General features: G+C 48.5%; 1 protein-coding gene across 2 annotated transcripts in view; it reads right to left on the reverse strand.

Annotated features, from left to right (window-relative positions):
• LOC115179434 (potassium voltage-gated channel subfamily H member 3) overlaps positions 1 to 21,705 on the reverse strand; it is a 36,217-nt gene that overhangs the window by 4,063 nt on the left and 10,449 nt on the right. For both annotated transcript variants that reach the window (XM_029740949.1, XM_029740950.1), the window contains exons 5-11: positions 20,381 to 20,642; positions 19,349 to 19,506; positions 17,051 to 17,258; positions 10,670 to 11,065; positions 5,603 to 5,802; positions 4,680 to 4,929; positions 3,397 to 3,611 (exon numbers count right to left, since the gene is read on the reverse strand). In XM_029740949.1, the coding sequence (XP_029596809.1) occupies positions 3,397 to 3,611; positions 4,680 to 4,929; positions 5,603 to 5,802; positions 10,670 to 11,065; positions 17,051 to 17,258; positions 19,349 to 19,506; positions 20,381 to 20,642 (1,689 nt within the window). The remainder of the gene's footprint in view (positions 1 to 3,396; positions 3,612 to 4,679; positions 4,930 to 5,602; positions 5,803 to 10,669; positions 11,066 to 17,050; positions 17,259 to 19,348; positions 19,507 to 20,380; positions 20,643 to 21,705) is intronic.

Consider the following 21,705-nt stretch of genomic DNA (forward strand, 5'->3'; position numbering starts at 1 on the left):
TCCTCTTCTCTCTATACCAGCCCAACGTCCCCATAGTAGAGACCTATATTTAGATCAGAGGGTCTCTCCTCCTCTTCTCTCTATACCAGCCCAACGTCCCCATAGTAGAGACCTATATTTAGATCAGAGGGTCTCTCCTCCTCTTCTCTCTATACCAGCCCAACGTCCCCATAGTAGAGACCTATATTTAGATCAGAGGGTCTCTCCTCTCCTCCTCTTCTCTCTATACCAGCCCAACGTCCCCATAGTAGAGACCTATATTTAGATCAGAGGGTCTAAATTTAGCAGTGGGATGCCTGGGGAGAACAGCACTGAGGAGGGAATGTTCTGTTCTGACTGTTCAGAGTGTGTGTGTGTGTGTGTGTGTGTGTGTGTGTGTGTGTGTGTGTGTGTGTGTGTGTGTGTGTGTGTGTGTGTGTGTGTGTGTGTGTGTGTGTGTGTGTGCATGTGCCACCATTAATGTGCAGCATGCCACAGAAAGGGAAAGCGCACTCTCAGACTGCAACACAAAAAAGAACACAGTGTGTGTGTGACCCTCAGGAGATCTTGTGTGTGTGTTTGCATGTGTGTGTGCGTATGTGTATCTTCGAATGTGTGTGTGTGCCTTTGCGTGTGTGTCTTTGCGTGTGTGTGTCCTTGTGTGTGTGTGTCTTTACATGTGTGTGTGTGTGTGTGTGTGAGTGTGTGTGACCCTCAGGAGATCATGTGTGTGTGATATCCTTACAGATCCAGAGAATTCCAGCTGGGCTGCAGCCCTGAAGTCATCAGGAGATCTCTCCTCCACATCCTTCACTACTGATCTACTGCAGCCCTGAAGTCATCAGGAGATCTCCCCTCTACACCCTTCACTGATCTACTGCAGCCCTGAAGTCATCAGGAGATCTCTCCTCTACACCCTTCACTACTGATCTACTGCAGCCCTGAAGTCATCAGGAGATCTCTCCTCTACACCCTTCACTACTGATCTACTGCAGCCCTGAAGTCATCAGGAGATCTCTCCTCTACACCCTTCACTACTGATCTACTGCAGCCCTGAAGTCATCAGGAGATCTCTCCTCTACACCCTTCACTACTGATCTACTGCAGCCCTGAAGTCATCAGGAGATCTCCCCTCTACACCCTTCACTGATCTACTGCAGCCCTGAAGTCATCAGGAGATCTCCCCTCTACACCCTTCACTGATCTACTGCAGCCCTGAAGTCATCAGGAGATCTCTCCTCTACACCCTTCACTACTGATCTACTGCAGCCCTGAAGTCATCAGGAGATCTCTCCTCTACACCCTTCACTACTGATCTACTGCAGCCCTGAAGTCATCAGGAGATATCCCCTCTACACCCTTCACTACTGATCTACTGCAGCCCTGAAGTCATCAGGAGATCTCCCCTCTACACCCTTCACTACTGATCTACTGCAACCCTGAAGTCATCAGGAGATCTCTCCTCTACACCCTTCACTACTGATCTACTGCAGCCCTGAAGTCATCAGGAGATCTCCCCTCTACACCCTTCACTACTGATCTACTGCAACCCTGAAGTCATCAGGAGATCTCCCCTCCACACCCTTCACTACTGATCTACTGCAGCCTTGAAGTCATCAGGAGATCTCTCCTCCACACCCTTCCCTACTGATCTACTGCAGCCCTGAAGTCATCAGGAGATCTCCCCTCTACACCCTTCACTACTGATCTACTGCAGCCCTGAAGTCATCAGGAGATCTCTCCTCTACACCCTTCACTACTGATCTACTGCAGCCCTGAAGTCATCAGGAGATCTCTCCTCTACACCCTTCACTACTGATCTACTGCAGCCCTGAAGTCATCAGGAGATCTCCCCTCTACACCCTTCACTACTGATCTACTGCAGCCCTGAAGTCATCAGGAGATCTCTCCTCCACACCCTTCACTACTGATCTACTGCAGCCCTGAAGTCATCAGGATATCTCCCCTCTACACCCTTCACTGATCTACTGCAGCCCTGAAGTCATCAGGAGATCTCCCCTCTACACCCTTCACTACTGATCTACTGCAGCCCTGAAGTCATCAGGAGATCTCTCCTCTACACCCTTCACTGATCTACTGCAGCCCTGAAGTCATCAGGAGATCTCCCCTCTACACCCTTCACTACTGATCTACTGCAGCCCTGAAGTCATCAGGAGATCTCTCCTCCACACCCTTCACTACTGATCTACTGCAGCCCTGAAGTCATCAGGAGATCTCCCCTCTACACCCTTCACTGATCTACTGCAGCCCTGAAGTCATCAGGATATCTCCCCTCTACACCCTTCACTGATCTACTGCAACCCTGAAGTCATCAGGAGATCTCCCCTCCACACCCTTCACTACTGATCTACTGCAGCCCTGAAGTCATCAGGAGATCTCCCCTCTACACCCTTCACTACTGATCTACTGCAGCCCTGAAGTCATCAGGAGATCTCTCCTCTACACCCTTCACTACTGATCTACTGCAGCCCTGAAGTCATCAGGAGATCTCCCCTCTACACCCTTCACTACTGATCTACTGCAGCCCTGAAGTCATCAGGAGATCTCTCCTCTACACCCTTCACTACTGATCTACTGCAGCCCTGAAGTCATCAGGAGATCTCTCCTCTACACCCTTCACTGATCTACTGCAGCCCTGAAGTCATCAGGAGATCTCCCCTCTACACCCTTCACTGATCTACTGCAGCCCTGAAGTCATCAGGAGATCTCTCCTCTACACCCTTCACTGATCTACTGCATCCCTGAAGTCATCAGGAGATCTCCCCTCTACACCCTTCACTGATCTACTGCAGCCCTGAAGTCATCAGGAGATCTCTCCTCTACACCCTTCACTACTGATCTACTGCAGCCCTGAAGTCATCTGGAGATCTCCCCTCTACACCCTTCACAACTGATCTACTGCAGCCCTGAAGTCATCAGGAGATCTCTCCTCTACACCCTTCACTACTGATCTACTGCAGCCCTGAAGTCATCAGGAGATCTCTCCTCTACACCCTTCACTACTGATCTACTGCAGCCCTGAAGTCATCAGGAGATCTCTCCTCTACACCCTTCACTACTGATCTACTGCAGCCCTGAAGTCATCAGGAGATCTCCCCTCTACACCCTTCACTACTGATCTACTTCTAAACATCTATACCTACCCATCTGCTTGTTGTGGATCTATATTAATCAGGCGGCTTTGTGCTGTAGGCAGAGGGGGACACAGGCAGGCAGGGACAACCACCCCCTCCCTCGCACGCTATTTTTAGCTGCCGCGGCACACTCTGAGAAACTGCTGCTATTTCTAATCCAGTCAGAGAGAGAGAGAGAGAGAGAGAGAGAGAGAGATAGAACACCACAGTGCCAGTATGTCCCAGTGAATGCGTTCTTTTACACTGTGTGTCTAGTACTCACCTCAGCCGTATGCCCCTCTCTCAGATTGTAAGTCAGATCATGCTGTATCTCAGTGATGAACTTCTGGGCGTACTCTGGGTAGAGCCAGAGCACCTCTCTGAGCCCCTTCAGACTGATGTACTGCAGGTCACAGTAGGTCAGGGCCTTCACATTGGCATTGGTCTTGATCACCTGCTCCTTGGTCAGGAAGTCAGAGCCGATCAGGTCCCCACGACCTGGGGATACATAGGAAACACACACAGGGAGTCAGAGCCGATTAGGTCCCCACGACCTGGGGAAACATAGGAAACACACACAGGGAGTCAGAGCCAATCAGGTCTCCACAACCTGGGGATACATAGGAAACACACACAGGGAGTCAGAGCCAATCAGGTCTCCACAACCTGGGGATACATAGGAAACACACACAGGGAGTCAGAGCCAATCAGGTCTCCACGACCTGGGGATACATAGGAAACACACACAGGGAGTCAGAGCCAATCAGGTCTCCACGACCTGGGGATACATAGGAAACACACACAGGGAGTCAGAGCCAATCAGGTCTCCACGACCTGGGGATACATAGGAAACACACACAGGGAGTCAGAGCCAATCAGGTCTCCACAACCTGGGGATACATAGGAAACACACACAGGGAGTCAGAGCCAATCAGGTCTCCACAACCTGGGGATACATAGGAAACACACACAGGGAGTCAGAGCCAATCAGGTCACCATGAAGTGATGCAACACACAGACATAAAGACACCCACCCCACACAGATACATGCTAATTTTAGCTCCTTATGTAACGTGTGTACTTGTCTCAACCAATCGTGTGTTGTGTACTGGCCTCCTCAAGGTTAACATGTTCCTGTACTGAACCCTCCATATTAATAACCTACACATCATCTATAATACAGGCCTCCTTCATAATGAATCACAGAGAGACATGTTCCTGTACTGAACCCTCCATATTAATAACCAACACATCATCTATAATACAGGCCTCCTTCATAATGAATCACAGAGAGACATGTTCCTGTGAAGACAGTGAAGTCTACACACACACACACACACACACACACACACACACACACACACACACACACACACACACACACACACACACACACACACACACACATGATAGCTAAATGGTAAAGACTGGCAGTGAAGGCTGCACAGATGTTTTAGAAGGTTTATAGTTCTACCACCACCTCCAACACCATGACAAAGTAGACACACACACAGACGCCCCCCCCCCCACCCTCCCCCCCACAAACACACACTGCCAGTCCCCTACCCAGTATAGCCAGCACAGTGTTGTCCTTCAGCACCTCCATGGACCCCGAGCAGACAAAGTAGATGGCCTGCAGGGCGTCCCCCTGGCGGATGAGATACTCTCCCGGGGCGCAGAACGATGTCTTGATGATGAGGGACAGGGAACGCAGACACCCCCTACTGGCCGACTCAAACAGAGACAGCTGCAGGAGCTCCTTGTTCAGGTGCATGGCGATGTCCGCCCTCAACTCATCTGGGAAGTCTTTCAACAGCTACGGTAGGAGAGAGGAGAGGAGAGGGGAGAAGAGGAGAGGAGAGGAGAGAAAATTAGAGAGAAGAGGGGAGGAGAGAGGAGGAGAAGAGAGGAGAGGATAAAGGAGAGGAGAGAGGAGAGGAGAGGAAAGAGGGGAGGAGAGGAGAGACAGAGAAAAGAGGGGAGGAGAGAGAGAGGAGAGAGACAAGAGAGAAGAGTGAGAACAGAGGAGAGGAAAGGAGAGATGGAAGGAGAGGGGGGAGGAGAGGAGAGGAGAGAAAAGGAGAGAGACAGGAGAGAAGAGTGAGAGCGGAGGAGAGGAGAGGAGAGATGGAAGGAGAGGGGGGAGGAGAGGAGAGGAGAGAAAAGGAGAGAGACAGGAGAGAAGAGAAGAGGGGAGGAGAGGAAAGAAGGGGAGAGAAGAGAAGAGGAGAGGAGAATAAAGAACACATTCCACATCTGTCTACTAAACTTTTTTTTCACTTCCTCATTCAATGTGTTAACCTTATAGAATAACCATTGGCTAAATCCACTTCAAGTAAGTCAGTTAGCCTTGTGCGATCCAGAACGGCCCATAGGAAATCTATTTTGGATACAAACTCTGTATGGCAGTAACCTAAAATGACAGAGACAGATTGTAACCTTTGACCTGTTCACAGCATGAGGTCAGATCATAAAACCTGGTAGCTCACCTCACTGACGTCGATGCCGTTGTTGACGGACCAGGTGGTCTGGAAGCACTCCATCATGCGTTGCTCCAGGGCCTTGGGCAGCCCGTGGACCCGGATAAAGTCCTTCAGGTCCTTGGTACGGGTGTGGTAGAGCGAGCGCCGAGAGTACATCCTCTGGATGATGGCTGTCACGTTACCGAACACCACAGCATGCATCAGGGCTGGGGGGAGAGGTGGAGGGGTGGAGAAGGAGAGGTGGATGGGTGGAGAGGTAGAGAGGGAGAGATGGAGAGGTGGAGGGGTGGAGAGGGATGGGTAGAGGGGTGGAGAGGTAGAGATGGAGGGGTGGAGGGTTAGAGGTGGAGAGGTGGAGGGGTGGAGAGGTAGAGATGGAGAGGTGGAGGGGTGGAGAGGTGGAGAGGGAGTGGTGGAGGGGTTGAGGTGGAGGGGTGGAGAGGGGGAGGGGGAGAGGTGGAGGGGTGGAGATGGGGAGGGGGAGAGGTGGAGGGGTGGAGAGGGGGAGGGGAGAGGTGGAGGGGTGGAGAGGGAGAGGGGAAGGGGTGGAGGGGTTGAGAGGGAGAAGGGGAGGGGTGGAGGGGTTGAGAGGGAGAGGTAGAAGAGTGGTTGATTGTCTTCACTGGTTCAGCACAGTGCTAATTTTATGGAATTGTTGTTGATCAATTACTGGACAATTGATATTGGTGTACAGTTAGTGGATTCATGCATACAGCCATTCACCCATCCATCCATCCCTCCTTCCATCCCACCCTCCCTCCCTCCCTCCATCCATCCATCCCTCCCTCCCTCCCTCCCTCCCTCCATCCATCCATCCAGCTATCCATTCTTGTTTTCTACAGTAATCTCTAAGGATGTGGTCTGAGTTGGCAACCCTTTCCAGGGCTCAGACTGGCACAATCTTGGCATCAAAGTGCTTCCTAACTGGCATCCTGCTCTGCCCAGCCGCCTCCGTTGTCATAGCGACATGTCACGGTGTGTCGCTGACACTAGACTGTTTTGGGAGGCAATCCTCAGTTAATCAGAGAGCAAGCCGAGCATGAGAGAGGCTTCTAACTCTCAACATATTTATTTTGCTGTCAGACCTCTTCCAATCTGTCGTCTGTATGTGGACCACTGGCCTCCTACTAGCTACAGACCTGAAGTCAAGATCATATCAACATCACCTCAACATCACCTCAACATCACATCAACATCACCTCAACATCACTTCAACATCACCTCAACATCACCTCAACATCACCTCAACATCACCTCAACATCACCTCGACACCACCTCGACATCACCTCGACATCACCTCGACATCACCTCGACATCACCTCGACATCACATCGACATCACATCGACATCACCTCGACATCACATCGACATCACCTCGACATCACATCGACATCACATCGACATCACCTCGACATCACATCGACATCACCTCGACATCACCTCGACATCACATCGACATCACATCGACATCACATCGACATCACCTCGACATCACCTCGACATCACATCGACATCACATCGACATCACATCGACATCACCTCGACATCACCTCGACATCACCTCGACATCACCTCGACATCACCTCGACATCACCTCGACATCACCTCGACATCACCTCAACATCACCTCAACATCACGTCAACATCAGATGTGTGTTGATAGATGATTGAGTTTGGTTGAACCAAACCTGCTAAACATTCCTGCTGATGATTGTGTGATTGAAATCTGGGTTAGAATTAGATCGTAAGGTTAAGTTTTATATAACGTCTCACTCAACTCCGTGACCCTCCCTGTCTCCTCCCTGTCTTGGATGGGCAATCTGAAAACACAGTATTTATGGGATGGGGTTGCCATGGCGCCAGGGCTGGGGGCCATGTTTTAGGGCTTATACTTGTGTTCGACCCAGTGTGCTGATAGTGTGTACAGAACCACAAGGCAGTAAGGCAGAGATGTGATAACTTTCATTGTGGGGGGGGACAGTCACTATAATGCCTCATGCTAGCCACCGAAACACTGAGTCAGTGTGTCTCACCTCCTAAGAGTGAGTCAGCGTGTCTGACCTCCTAACAGTGAGTCAGTGTGTCTCACCTCCTAACAGTGAGTCAGTGTGTCTCACCTCCTAACAGTGAGTCAGTGTGTCTGACCTCCTAACAGTGAGTCAGTGTGTCTGACCTCCTAACAGTGAGTCAGTGTGTCTCACCTCCTAACAGTGAGTCAGTGTCTCACCTCCTAACAGTGAGTCAGTGTGTCTGACCTAACAGTGAGTCAGTGTGTCTGACCTCCTAACAGTGAGTCAGTGTGTCTGACCTCCTAACAGTGAGTCAGTGTGTCTGACCTCCTAACAGTGAGTCAGTGTGTCTGACCTCCTAACAGTGAGTCAGTGTGTCTCACCTCCTAACAGTGAGTCAGTGTGTCTGACCTCCTAACAGTGAGTCAGTGTGTCTGACCTCCTAACAGTGAGTCAGTGTGTCTCACCTCCTAACAGTGAGTCAGTGTGTCTGACCTCCTAACAGTGAGTCAGTGTGTCTGACCTCCTAACAGTGAGTCAGTGTGTCTGACCTCCTAACAGTGAGTCAGTGTGTCTCACCTCCTAACAGTGAGTCAGTGTGTCTGACCTCCTAACAGTGAGTCAGTGTGTCTCACCTCCTAACAGTGAGTCAGTGTGTCTGACCTCCTAACAGTGAGTCAGTGTGTCTCACCTCCTAACAGTGACTCAGTGTGTCTGACCTCCTAACAGTGAGTCAGTGTGTCTGACCTCCTAACAGTGAGTCAGTGTGTCTGACCTCCTAACAGTGAGTCAGTGTGTCTGACCTCCTAACAGTGAGTCAGTGTGTCTGACCTCCTAACAGTGAGTCAGTGAGTCTGACCTCCTAACAGTGAGTCAGTGTGTCTCACCGCCTAACAGTGAGTCAGTGTGTCTCACCTCCTAACAGTGAGTCAGTGTGTCTCACCTCCTAACAGTGAGTCAGTGTGTCTCACCTCCTACCAGTGAGTCAGTGTGTCTGACCTCCTAACAGTGAGTCAGTGTGTCTGACCTCCTAACAGTGAGTCAGTGTGTCTGACCTCCTAACAGTGAGTCAGTGTGTCTCACCTCCTAACAGTGAGTCAGTGTGTCTCACCTCCTAACAGTGAGTCAGTGTGTCTGACCTCCTAACAGGGAGTCAGTGTGTCTCACCTCCTAACAGTGAGTCAGTGTGTCTGACCTCCTAACAGGGAGTCAGTGTGTCTCACCTCCTAACAGTGAGTCAGTGTGTCTGACCTCCTAGCAGTGAGTCAGTGTGTCTGACCTCCTAACAGTGAGTCAGTGTGTCTGACCTCCTAACAGTGAGTCAGTGTGTCTCACCTCCTAACAGTGAGTCAGTGTGTCTGACCTCCTAACAGGGAGTCAGTGTGTCTCACCTCCTAACAGTGAGTCAGTGTGTCTGACCTCCTAACAGTGAGTCAGTGTGTCTGACCTCCTAACAGTGAGTCAGTGTGTCTCACCTCCTAACAGTGAGTCAGTGTGTCTCACCTCCTAACAGTGAGTCAGTGTGTCTCACCTCCTAACAGTGAGTCAGTGTGTCTGACCTCCTAACAGTGAGTCAGTGTGTCTCACCTCCTAACAGTGAGTCAGTGTGTCTCACCTCCTAACAGTGAGTCAGTGTGTCTCACCTCCTAACAGTGAGTCAGTGTGTCTGACCTCCTAACAGTGAGTCAGTGTGTCTCACCTCCTAACAGGGAGTCAGTGTGTCTCACCTCCTAACAGTGAGTCAGTGTGTCTCACCTCCTAACAGTGAGTCAGTGTGTCTCACCTCCTAACAGTGAGTCAGTGTGTCTGACCTCCTAACAGTGAGTCAGTGTGTCTGACCTCCTAACAGTGAGTCAGTGTGTCTCACCTCCTAACAGTGAGTCAGTGTGTCTGACCTCCTAACAGTGAGTCAGTGTGTCTGACCTCCTAACAGTGAGTCAGTGTCTCTCACCTCCTAACAGTGAGTCAGTGTGTCTGACCTCCTAACAGTGAGTCAGTGTGTCTGACCTCCTAACAGTGAGTCAGTGTGTCTCACCTCCTAACAGTGAGTCAGTGTGTCTCACCTCCTAACAGTGAGTAAGTGTGTCTCACCTCCTAACAGTGAGTCAGTGTGTCTGACCTCCTAACAGTGAGTCAGTGTGTCTGACCTCCTAACAGTGAGTCAGTGTGTCTGACCTCCTAACAGTGAGTCAGTGTGTCTGACCTCCTAACAGTGAGTCAGTGTGTCTGACCTCCTAACAGTGAGTCAGTGTGTCTGACCTCCTAACAGTGAGTCAGTGTGTCTGACCTCCTAACAGTGAGTCAGTGTGTCTGACCTCCTAACAGTGAGTCAGTGTGTCTGACCTCCTAACAGTGAGTCAGTCTGTCTCACCTCCTAACAGTGAGTCAGTGTGTCTGACCTCCTAACAGTGAGTCAGTGTATCTGACCTCCTAACAGTGAGTCAGTGTCTCACCTCCTAACAGTGAGTCAGTGTGTCTGACCTCCTAACAGTGAGTCAGTGTGTCTGACCTCCTAACAGTGAGTCAGTGTGTCTGACCTCCTAACAGTGAGTCAGTGTGTCTCACCTCCTAACAGTGAGTCAGTGTGTCTCACCTCCTAACAGTGAGTCAGTGTGTCTCACCTAACAGTGAGTCAGTGTGTCTCACCTAACAGTGAGTCAGTGTGTCTCACCTCCTAACAGTGAGTCAGTGTGTCTCACCTCCTAACAGTGAGTCAGTGTGTCTGACCTCCTAACAGTGAGTCAGTGTGTCTCACCTCCTAACAGTGAGTCAGTGTGTCTCACCTCCTAACAGTGAGTCAGTGTGTCTCACCTCCTAACAGTGAGTCAGTGTGTCTCACCTCCTAACAGTGAGTCAGTGTGTCTCACCTCCTAACAGTGAGTCAGTGTGTCTGACCTCCTAACAGTGAGTCAGTGTGTCTCACCTCCTAACAGTGAGTCAGTGTGTCTCACCTCCTAACAGTGAGTCAGTGTGTCTCACCTCCTAACAGTGAGTCAGTGTGTCTCACCTCCTAACAGTGAGTCAGTGTGTCTCACCTCCTAACAGTGAGTCAGTGTGTCTCACCTCCTATGAGCATGGTGCAGATGGAGAAGATCTTCTCAGAGTCGGTGTTGGCCGAGACGTTTCCAAAGCCCACGCTGGTCAGACTGCTCAGAGCGAAGTACAGCGACGTCACGTAGGAACTCCTCACTGACGGCCCGCCTCCTAGCGCCGCCCCCGAGACCCCTGAGCCATTCACCTGGCTCCGCACCGACCCGCTGACGTTCCATTGGCCGGAGCTGAAGGAGGAGGAGAAATCCTGTCCAATCGGCTCTGACCCTGATGTGTTCCAATGATTGTAATTGGCTGCCAACTCATTCGTTCTAGAAGTGTGCAGCGAATCAGTGACTCCGAGGAACGAGGTTAAAGGTGACAGGAAGTAAGGGGTGTCGAGACGTTTTGCCAGTTCATGAAGCCAGCCTGGGAGAATAGGGAACAGCGTTAATATTTATATCACTTAGTAGAAATGTCACAGTAATGCAAATTCTCCTGCAGTTACTTAATGACCTTTAAGTAGATTGCTGCGTTAACATGTGGACCAGACACCACGGACCCAAAAGACACAGTGATTATTTGTGTGTGTGTGTGTGTGTGTGCGCATCCGTGCCTTGAGTGCAGTGGTCCGTAATCATCTCACCCTACTTATGAAATCATTGAAATAAAAAGACTGATGACCTATGCCTTAGTATTTAACAGCTGTTGATTTTGACTTAGTATTCAGTGTTCATTTATCCTGTACATGCAGAGCCAGACAGCACTGTCTCTCTAATCCCTGGAGTTGTATATGGTGCTGCAGTATGTTATGTATGCAGACCCTGTCCATGGTGCTGAAGTATGTTCTGTATGCAGACCCTGTACATGGTGCTGAAGTATGTTCTGTATGCAGACCCTGTCCATGGTGCTGCAGTATGTTCTGTATGCAGACCCTGTCCATGGTGCTGCAGTATGATCTGTATGCAGACCCTGTCCATGGTGCTGCAGTATGTTCTGTATGCAGACCCTGTCCATGGTGCTGCAGTATGTTCTGTATGCAGACCCTGTCCATGGTGCTGCAGTATGTTCTGTATGCAGACCCTGTCCATGGTGCTGCAGTATGTTCTGTATGCAGACCCTGTCCATGGTGTTGAAGTATGTTCTGTATGCAGACCCTGTACATGGTGTTGAAGTATGTTCTGTATGCAGACCCTGTCCATGGTGTTGAAGTATGTTCTGTATGCAGACCCTGTCCATGGTGCTGCAGTATGTTCTGTATGCAGACCCTGTACATGGTGTTGAAGTATGTTCTGTATGCAGACCCTGTCCATGGTGTTGAAGTATATTCTGTATGCAGACCCTGTCCATGGTGCTGCAGTATGATCTGTATGCAGACCCTGTCCATGGTGCTGCAGTATGTTCTGTATGCAGACCCTGTCCATGGTGCTGCAGTATGTTCTGTATGCAGACCCTGTCCATGGTGTTGAAGTATGTTCTGTATGCAGACCCTGTCCATGGTGCTGAAGTATGTTCTGTATGCAGACCCTGTCCATGGTGCTGCAGTATGTTCTGTATGCAGACCCTGTACATGGTGTTGAAGTATGTTCTGTATGCAGACCCTGTCCATGGTGTTGAAGTATATTCTGTATGCAGACCCTGTCCATGGTGCTGCAGTATGATCTGTATGCAGACCCTGTCCATGGTGCTGCAGTATGTTCTGTATGCAGACCCTGTCCATGGTGCTGCAGTATGTTCTGTATGCAGACCCTGTCCATGGTGTTGAAGTATGTTCTGCATGCAGACCCTGTCCATGGTGCTGCAGTATGTTCTGTATGCAGACCCTGTCCATGGTGCTGCAGTATGTTCTGTATGCAGACCCTGTGCATGGTGCTGCAGTATGTTCTGTATGCAGACCCTGTCCATGGTGTTGAAGTATGTTCTGTATGCAGACTGTCCATGGTGTTGAAGTATGCTCTGTATGCAGACCCTGTACATGGTGTTGAAGTATGTTCTGTATGCAGACCCTGTCCATGGTGCTGCAGTATGTTCTGTATGCAGACCCTGTACATGGTGTTGAAGTATGTTCTGTATGCAGACCCTGTCCATGGTGCTGCAGTATGTTCTGTATGCAGACCCTGTCCATGGTGCTGCAGTATGTTCTGTATGCAGACCCTGTACATGGTGTTGAAGTATGTTCTGTATGCAGACCCTGTCCATGGTGCTGCAGTATGTTCTGTATGCAGACCCTGTACATGGTGTTGAAGTATGTTCTGTATGCAGACCCTGTCCATGGTGCAGCAGTATGTTCTGTATGCAGACCCTGTCCATGGTGCTGCAGTATGTTCTGTATGCAGACCCTGTACATGGTGTTGAAGTATGTTCTGTATGCAGACCCTGTACATGGTGCTGCAGTATGTTCTGTATGCAGACCCTGTCCATGGTGCTGCAATATGTTCTGTATGCAGACCCTGTCCATGGTGTTGAAGTATGTTCTGTATGCAGACCCTGTCCATGGTGCTGAAGTATGTTCTGTATGCAGACCCTGTCCATGGTGCTGCAGTATGTTCTGTATGCAGACTGTCCATGGTGTGGAAGTATGTTCTGTATACAGACCCTGTCCATGGTGCTGAAGTATGTTCTGTATGCAGACACTGTCCATGGTGCTGCAGTATGTTCTGTATGCAGACCCTGTCAATGGTGTTGAAGTATGTTCTGTATGCAGACCCTGTCCATGGTGCTGAAGTATGTTATGTATGCAGACCCTGTCCATGGTGCTGAAGTATGTTCTGTATGCAGACCCTGTCCATGGTGCTGCAGTATGTTCTGTATGTAGACCCTGTACATGGTGCTGAAGTATGTTCTGTATGCAGACCCTGTCCATTTGTGCTGAAGTATGTTATGTATGCAGACCCTGTCCATGGTGCTGCAGTATGTTATGTATGCAGACCCTGTCCATGGTGCTGCAGTATGTTCTGTATGCAGACCCTGTACATGGTGCTGCAGTATGTTCTGTATGCAGACCCTGTCCATGGTGCTGCAGTATGTTCTGTATGCAGACCCTGTCCATGGTGCTGCAGTATGTTCTGCATGCAGACCCTGTCCATGGTGTTGAAGTATATTCTGTATGCAGACCCTGTCCATGGTGTTGAAGTATGTTTTGTATGCAGACCCTGTCCATGGTGCTGCAGCATGTTCTGTATGCAGACCCTGTCCATGGTGCTGAAGTATGTTCTGTATGCAGACCCTGTCCATGGTGCTGCAGTATGTTCTGTATGCAGACCCTGTCCATGGTGCTGAAGTATGTTCTGTATGCAGACCCTGTCCATGGTGTTGAAGTATGTTCTGTATGCAGACCCTGTCCATGGTGTTGAAGTATGTTCTGTATGCAGACCCTGTCCATGGTGCTGAAGTATGTTCTGTATGCAGACCCTGTACATGGTGTTGAAGTATGTTCTGTATGCAGACCCTGTCCATGATGCTGCAGTATGTTCTGTATGCAGACCCTGTCCATGGTGCTGAAGTATGTTATGTATGCAGACCCTGTCCATGGTGCTGAAGTATGTTCTGTATGCAGACCCTGTCCATGGTGCTGCAGTATGTTCTGTATGTAGACCCTGTACATGGTGCTGAAGTATGTTCTGTATGCAGACCCTGTCCATTTGTGCTGAAGTATGTTATGTATGCAGACCCTGTCCATGGTGCTGCAGTATGTTATGTATGCAGACCCTGTCCATGGTGCTGCAGTATGTTCTGTATGCAGACCCTGTACATGGTGCTGCAGTATGTTCTGTATGCAGACCCTGTCCATGGTGCTGCAGTATGTTCTGTATGCAGACCCTGTCCATGGTGCTGCAGTATGTTCTGCATGCAGACCCTGTCCATGGTGTTGAAGTATATTCTGTATGCAGACCCTGTCCATGGTGTTAAAGTATGTTTTGTATGCAGACCCTGTCCATGGTGCTGCAGCATGTTCTGTATGCAGACCCTGTACATGGTGCTTCAGTATGTTCTGTATGCAGACCCTGTCCATGGTGTTGAAGTATGTTCTGTATGCAGACCCTGTCCATGGTGCTGCAGTATGTTATGTATGCAGACCCTGTCCATGGTGCTGCAGTATGTTCTGTATGCAGACCCTATCCATGGTGTTGAAGTATGTTCTGTATACAGACCCTGTCCATGGTGCTGCAGTATGTTCTGTATACAGACCCTGTCCATAGTGTTGAACCCCATGCTCTCTATGGTACCTGAATCTCACAGAGCTGTGATTATCATGTAGAGACAGACAGAGACAGAGACAGACACACACACACACACACAGAGAGAGAGAGAGAGAGAGAGAGAGAGAGGGGTAGAGAGAGAGAGAGAGAGAGAGAGTGAACATGGTCTGCTGTCTCTCCCAGCCCTCCATCTTCTCTCCCATGTAATCCACCTTCCAGTAAACCCCTTAGACACCCTGTCTGTATCTCAATTCTCTAGCCCTTTGACTAGTGTGCACTGTTCCTTGGTTTCCAATACTATTTGAAATTATTTAAAATACTTTGGCTGTGCTTGATTGAGCTTGCCAGGTGCAATGGAACCAATAGAATAGTCACAAAAGTGCAAACCCCATTCATCCGACACTCCAGCCAGGCTAAAGCAAATGCTCAAAGTAATTGAACGATTTCAAATACTATTTGAACCCATGTCTGATATCCTGGTGTCTGTGAGTCTGAGGTGATATTAAGGTACATGTAGCCTTGGGGTCATTGAGGACAGTATTGCAGACACACACACACACACACACAGAACCAGCTAACTGACAGACAGAGGACCAGCTAACTGACAGACAGAGGACCAGCTAACTGACAGACAGAGGGCCAGCTAACTGACAGACAGAGGACCAGCTAACTGACAGACAGAGGACCAGCTAACTGACAGACAGAGGGCCAGCTAACTGACAGACAGAGGACCAGCTAACTGACAGACAGAGGACCAGCTAACTGACAGACAGAGGACCAGCTAATGGAGAGACAGAGGACCAGCTAACTGACAAACAGAGGACCAGCTAACTGACAGACAGAGGACAAGTCAGTATTGAATGAGAGAGAAACAGTTCCAAGGACAAGAGAATAGAAAGGGAGAGTAGGATGGAGTGATATGTATGGAAGAGCACAAACTGATCATTGTTTGTTACAAGGTCATGTTGCTGGCTACATGATGCTGATATATAACTGTAGAAAATAGAAAACAGTTATCCAAAGTCTTGTGGTTGGATATTGTCATTCTGGAATCAGGGCTGGAGAAACAGCTCAACACCGCTGTAGTTACCATCAAGGAGTCACGGTGTCTTTACATGTGTGGAGTTACCATCAAGGAGTCACTGTGTCTTTACATGTGTGGAGTTACCATCAAGGAGTCACTGTGTCTTTACATGTGTGGAGTTACCATCAAGGAGTCACGGTGTCTTTACATGTGTGGAGTTACCATCAAGGAGTCACTGTGTCTTTACGTGTGGAGTTACCATCAAGGAGTCACTGTGTCTTTGCATGTGTGGAGTTACCATCAAGGAGTCACTGTGTCTTTACATGTGTGGAGTTACCATCAAGCAGTCACTGTGTCTTTACATGTGTGGAGTTACCATCAAGGAGTCACTGTGTCTTTACATGTGTGGAGTTACCATCAAGGAGTCACTGTGTCTTTACATGTGTGGAGTTACCATCAAGGAGTCACTGTGTCTTTACATGTGTGGAGTTACCATCAAGGAGTCACTGTGTCTTTACATGTGTGGAGTTACCATCAAGGAGTCACTGTGTCTTTACATGTGTGGAGTTACCATCAAGGAGTCACTGTGTCTTTACATGTGTGGAGTTACCATCAAGAAGTCACTGTGTCTTTACATGTGTGGAGTTACCATCAAGGAGTCACTGTGTCTTTACATGTGTGGAGTTACCATCAAGGAGTCACTGTGTCTTTACATGTGTGGAGTTACCATCAAGGAGTCACTGTGTCTTTACATGTGTGGAGTTACCATCAAGGAGTCACTGTGTCTTTACATGTGTGGAGTTACCATCAAGGAGTCACTGTGTCTTTACATGTGTGGGGTTACCATCAAGGAGTCACTGTGTCTTTACATGTGTGGAGTTACCATCAAGGAGTCACTGTGTCTTTACATGTGTGGGGTTACCATCAAGGAGTCACTGTGTCTTTACATCTTTACATGTGTGGAGTTACCATCAAGGAGTCACTGTGTCTTTACATGTATGGAGTTACCATCAAGGAGTCACTGTGTCTTTACATGTGTGGGAAGTTACTAACTATCCAATGTCCCAATAGCTCTTCATTATCATTGAACTCATAACTAAATAAAAGACCATTTAATAGGGATTTAGTGTGTGCGTGTATGTGTGTGTGAGTGTGTGTGTGTGTGTTTATTTTGATGCCAGGTTTACTCACCATTATCCCAGGAGCTCAGGCTGTTGCTCTCGATCTCCTTGCGTCCGATGAAGTACCAGACGCAGGCCATCCAGTGGGCCAGCAGGGCGAAAGTAGACATGAGCAGGGTGAGAACCACGGCGCTGTACTCAGAGTAACGCTCCAGCTTCTGGAGCAGCCTCAGGAGACGGAGTAACCGCACTGTCTTCAGCAGGTGGACCCCAAAGTACTGCACAGGGGAAGAGGAGGGGAGGGAGGGGACATGAAAGCAGAGGTCAATGGTCATTGGTATTGACAGAGTGTGTGTGATGTGTGTGTGTGTGCATAGGTGTGTGTGTGTTCTTGAAAGTTGGAAAGTTTGACAGTTTTTGATGCCTTTGAGGTGTTGTTCTGAGAAATGTTCTTGGTTCGGGGATCGATGAGACAGCAGGAGGCTGGTATTGATACATCACTGGACACCATTAAAGCCTGGCGAGACTCGGTATGACTGACGGCTCAATACGTCTCACACAAACATGACCTATACTCACACACAGACAGACACACCCCAGTCCCTGGCTGGCTGCACCCCCATGTCTCTATGAAGCCCTTTGGCCAAAGAACAAAGTGATCAGTCACCATTCTGTGTGTGTGTTTCTAAGTACAGTACCAGTCAAAAGTTTGGACACACCTACTCATTCAAGTGTTTTTCTTTATTTTAAAAATTTTCTACATTGTAGAATAATAGTGAAGACATCAAAACTATGAAATAGCACATATGGAATCATGTAGTAACCAAAAAGGTAAAACAAATCAAAATATATTTTATATTTGAGATTCTTCAAATAGCCACCCTTTGCCTTGATGACAGCTTTGCACACTCTTGGTATTCTCTCAACCAGCTTCATGAGGTAGTCACCTGGAATGCAATTCAATTAATAGGTGTGTCTTGTTAAAAGTTCATTTGTGGAATTTCTTTCCTTCTTAATGCGTTTGAGCAAATCAGTTGTTTTGTGACAAGGTAGGGGGGGTATACAGAAGATAGCCCTATTGGGTAAAAGACCAAGTCCATATTATGGCAAGAACAGCTCAAATAAGCAAAGAGAAACGACAGTCCGTCATTACTTTAAGACATGAAGGTCAGTCAATGCGGAAAATGTCAAAAACGTTTAAAGTTTCTTCAAGTGATGTTGCAAAAACCATCAAGCGCTATGATGAAACTGGCTCTCATGACGACCGCCACAGGAAAGGAAGACCCAGAGTTCCCTCTGCTGCAGAGGATAAGTTTCATTAGAACCTCAGATTGTAGCCCAAATAAATTCTTCACAGAGTTCAAGTAACAGACACATCTCAACATCAACTGTTCAGAGGAGACTGCGTGAATCAGGCCTTCATGGTCGAATTGCTGCAAAGAAACCATTACTAAAGGACACCAATAAGAAGAAGAGACTTGCTTGGGCCAAACAACACAAGCAATGAACATTAGACCAATGGAAATCTGTCCTTTGGTCTCATGAGTCCAAATTTGAGAATTTTGGTTCAATCCGCCGTGTCTTTGTGAGACGCGTGTGGGTGAATGGATGATCTCCGCATGTGTATTTCCCACTGTGAAGCTTGGACGAGGAGGTGTGATGGTGTGCGGGTGCTTTGCTGGTGACACTGTCTGTGATTTATTTAGAATTCAAGGCACACTTAACCAGCATGGCTACCACAGCATTCTGCAGCGATACGCTATCCCATCTGGTTTGCGCTTAGTCGGACTATCATTTGTTTTTCAACAGGACAATGACCCAAAACACACCTCCAGGCTGTGTAAGGGCTATTTGACCAAGGAGAGTGATGGAGTGCTGCATCAGATGACCTGGCCTCCACAATCACCGAATCTCAACCCAATTGAGATGGTTTGGGATGAGTTGGACCACAGAGTGAAGGAAAAGCAGCCAACAAGTGCTCAGCATATGTGGGAACTCCTTCAAGACTGTTGCAAAAGCATTCCTCATGAAGCTGGTTGAGAAAAGGCCTAGAGTGTGCAAAGCTGTCATCAAGCCAAAAGGGTGGCTACTTTGAATAATCTCAAAAAATATTTGAACGTGTTTAAAACTTTTTGGGTTACTACATGATGTCATATGTGTTATTTCATAGTTTTGATGTGTTCACTATTATTCTATAATGTAGAAAATAGAACAAATAAAGAAAAACCCTTGAATGAGTAGGTGTGTCCAAACTGTTGACTGGTACTGTATGTGTGTGTGTCTGTGTAAAGTATGTGTGCTTGTTTATGTATGCGTCTTCACATATGTCTGTGCATGCCTGCGTTGCGTGAACGTGCCGCACACCCACCACGCTGATATTGAAGGCGTAGAGCAGGTCAAAGGGCAGGGCGGCGATCAGGTCAACAAACAGCCAGGAGGTGGCGTAGTGTACAAAGATAGAGCGGGCTTCATAAACCACCTGACCCGTTGTACTCACATAGGTGGTGCGGAAGTTAAGTGCAATGTCTGTCACAGAAAACACATGGTGAGATAGAATAGGACAAAGGGGACATTTGATTGGACCAGCCAACACATAGAACACCAATAAATACCCAATAAAACCACAACAGAGGACACACAGACAGCAGTTAAAAGGGATCGCTCAATCATCATTCAACCCAGCAAGCAACATTTGGCATGGGACGTCATAATGACGTTGTTCCTGGTCATAAATCGGTTGTAGAGATGTCAGATTACAACCAGGTTAAGACATTTATTTTCATGTCAACATCAATATGTCTGGGAAAGACGTAGAATTTGGGCTGTTATCTTGTCAGATAAATGGGATTACAACCATTAGAAAACCAGTGGAGGCTGCTGATGGGAAGACAGCTCATTATAACAGCTGGAACGGAGTCAATGGAATGGTATCAGACACATCAAACACGTGGTTTCCAGGTGGTTGATACCATTCCACTGACTCCATTCCAGACATTATTATGAGCCGTCCTCCCCTCAGCAGTCTCCACTGTTTGAAAACATACTTTACTGTTTTTTAAAGGGACTAGGGTTGCAAAATTCTGGTAACTCCCAAATTCACAGCTTTCTAGAAATCCCGGCTGGAAGATTCCTGGACACGGAAAGGAATGGTGGGGTGGGGGTGGGGTAACATTCTGGGGTGAGGGTGGGGTAACATTCTGGGGTGGGGGTGAGGGTGGGGTAACATTCTGGGGTGGGGATGGGTAACATTCTGGGGTGGGGGTGAGGGTGGGGTAACATTCTGGGGTGGGGGTGAGGGTGGGGTAACATTCTGGGGTGGGGGTGGGGTAACATTCTGGGGTGGGGGTGGGGGTGGGGTAACATTCTGGGTGGGGGTGAGTGAGGGGTTTTTCACTCGTACCAATGATGAACAGAATCTCCACCAAGATGTCGCTGTAACTTGGGGGGTTGCGAGCCCCGGAGCCGCCCCCCTCGTCCCGCCCTTCCACCACGGTGAAGCAAACGTTATAGGGCACGGTGATGGCCACATAGAAAGTGGCCAGGAGGATCAGCCAATCCCAGCCCGCCTTGAAGGTCCCGTAGTGTAGCAGGATGAAGCGAGACTTTGGGGTGGCAGCCACCTTGTACTCAGGGATAGGGTTGGTGGTCGCCCCAAACATACTCTGGAGAATAAAATTACACATCATAACAACATGAAGGCAAACACCAAGACAATATTATAGAGGTAAATAAAAATTATATACTGAATGAATAAAGTCCATGTGGGATCTTGAGACAGATACAAAAAGAACCGGGATAGGATGGAAGGATCTGGAGAAGACGGCCCAGAACAATAATAACCGGTATAGGATGGAAGGATCTGGAGAAGACGGCCCAGAACAAAAATAACCGGTATAGGATGGAAGGACCTGGAGAAGACGGCCCAGAACAATAATAACCGGTATAGGATGGAAGGATCTGGAGAAGACTGCCCAGAACAATAATAACCGGTATAGGATGGAAGGATCTGGAGAAGACGGCCCAGAACAATAATAACCGGTATAGGATGGAAGGATCTGGAGAAGACGGCCCAGAACAAAAATAACCGGTATAGGATGGAAGGATCTGGAGAAGACGGCCCAGAACAAAAATAACCGGAATAGGATGGAAGGATCTGGAGAAGACGGCCCAGAACAAAAATAACCGGTATAGGATGGAAGGATCTGGAGAAGACGGCCCAGAACAAAAAGAACCGGTATAGGATGGAAAGATCTGGAGAAGACGGCCCAGAACAAAAATAACCGGTATAGGATGGAAGGATCTGGAGAAGACGGCCCAGAACAAAAATAACCGGTATAGGGTGGAAGGATCAGGAGAAGACTGCCAAGAACAAAAATAACCGGTATAGGATGGAAGGATCTGGAGAAGATGGCCCAGAACAAAAAGAACCGGTATAGGATGGAAAGATCTGGAGAAGACGGCCCAGAACAATAATAACCGGAATAGGATGGAAGGATCAGGAGAAGACGGCCCAGAACAAAAATAACCGGTATAGGATGGAAGGATCTGGAGAAGACGGCCCAGAACAAAAATAACCGGTATAGGATGGAAGGATCTGGAGAAGACGGCCCAGAACAAAAATAACCGGTATAGGATGGAAGGATCTGGAGAAGACGGCCCAGAACAAAAATAACCGGAATAGGATGGAAGGATCAGGAGAAGACTGTCAAGAACAGAAAGAACCGG

The sequence above is a fragment of the Salmo trutta genome, chromosome 39 (genome assembly GCF_901001165.1).
Source record: "Salmo trutta chromosome 39, fSalTru1.1, whole genome shotgun sequence".
NCBI lineage: Eukaryota > Metazoa > Chordata > Actinopteri > Salmoniformes > Salmonidae > Salmo > Salmo trutta.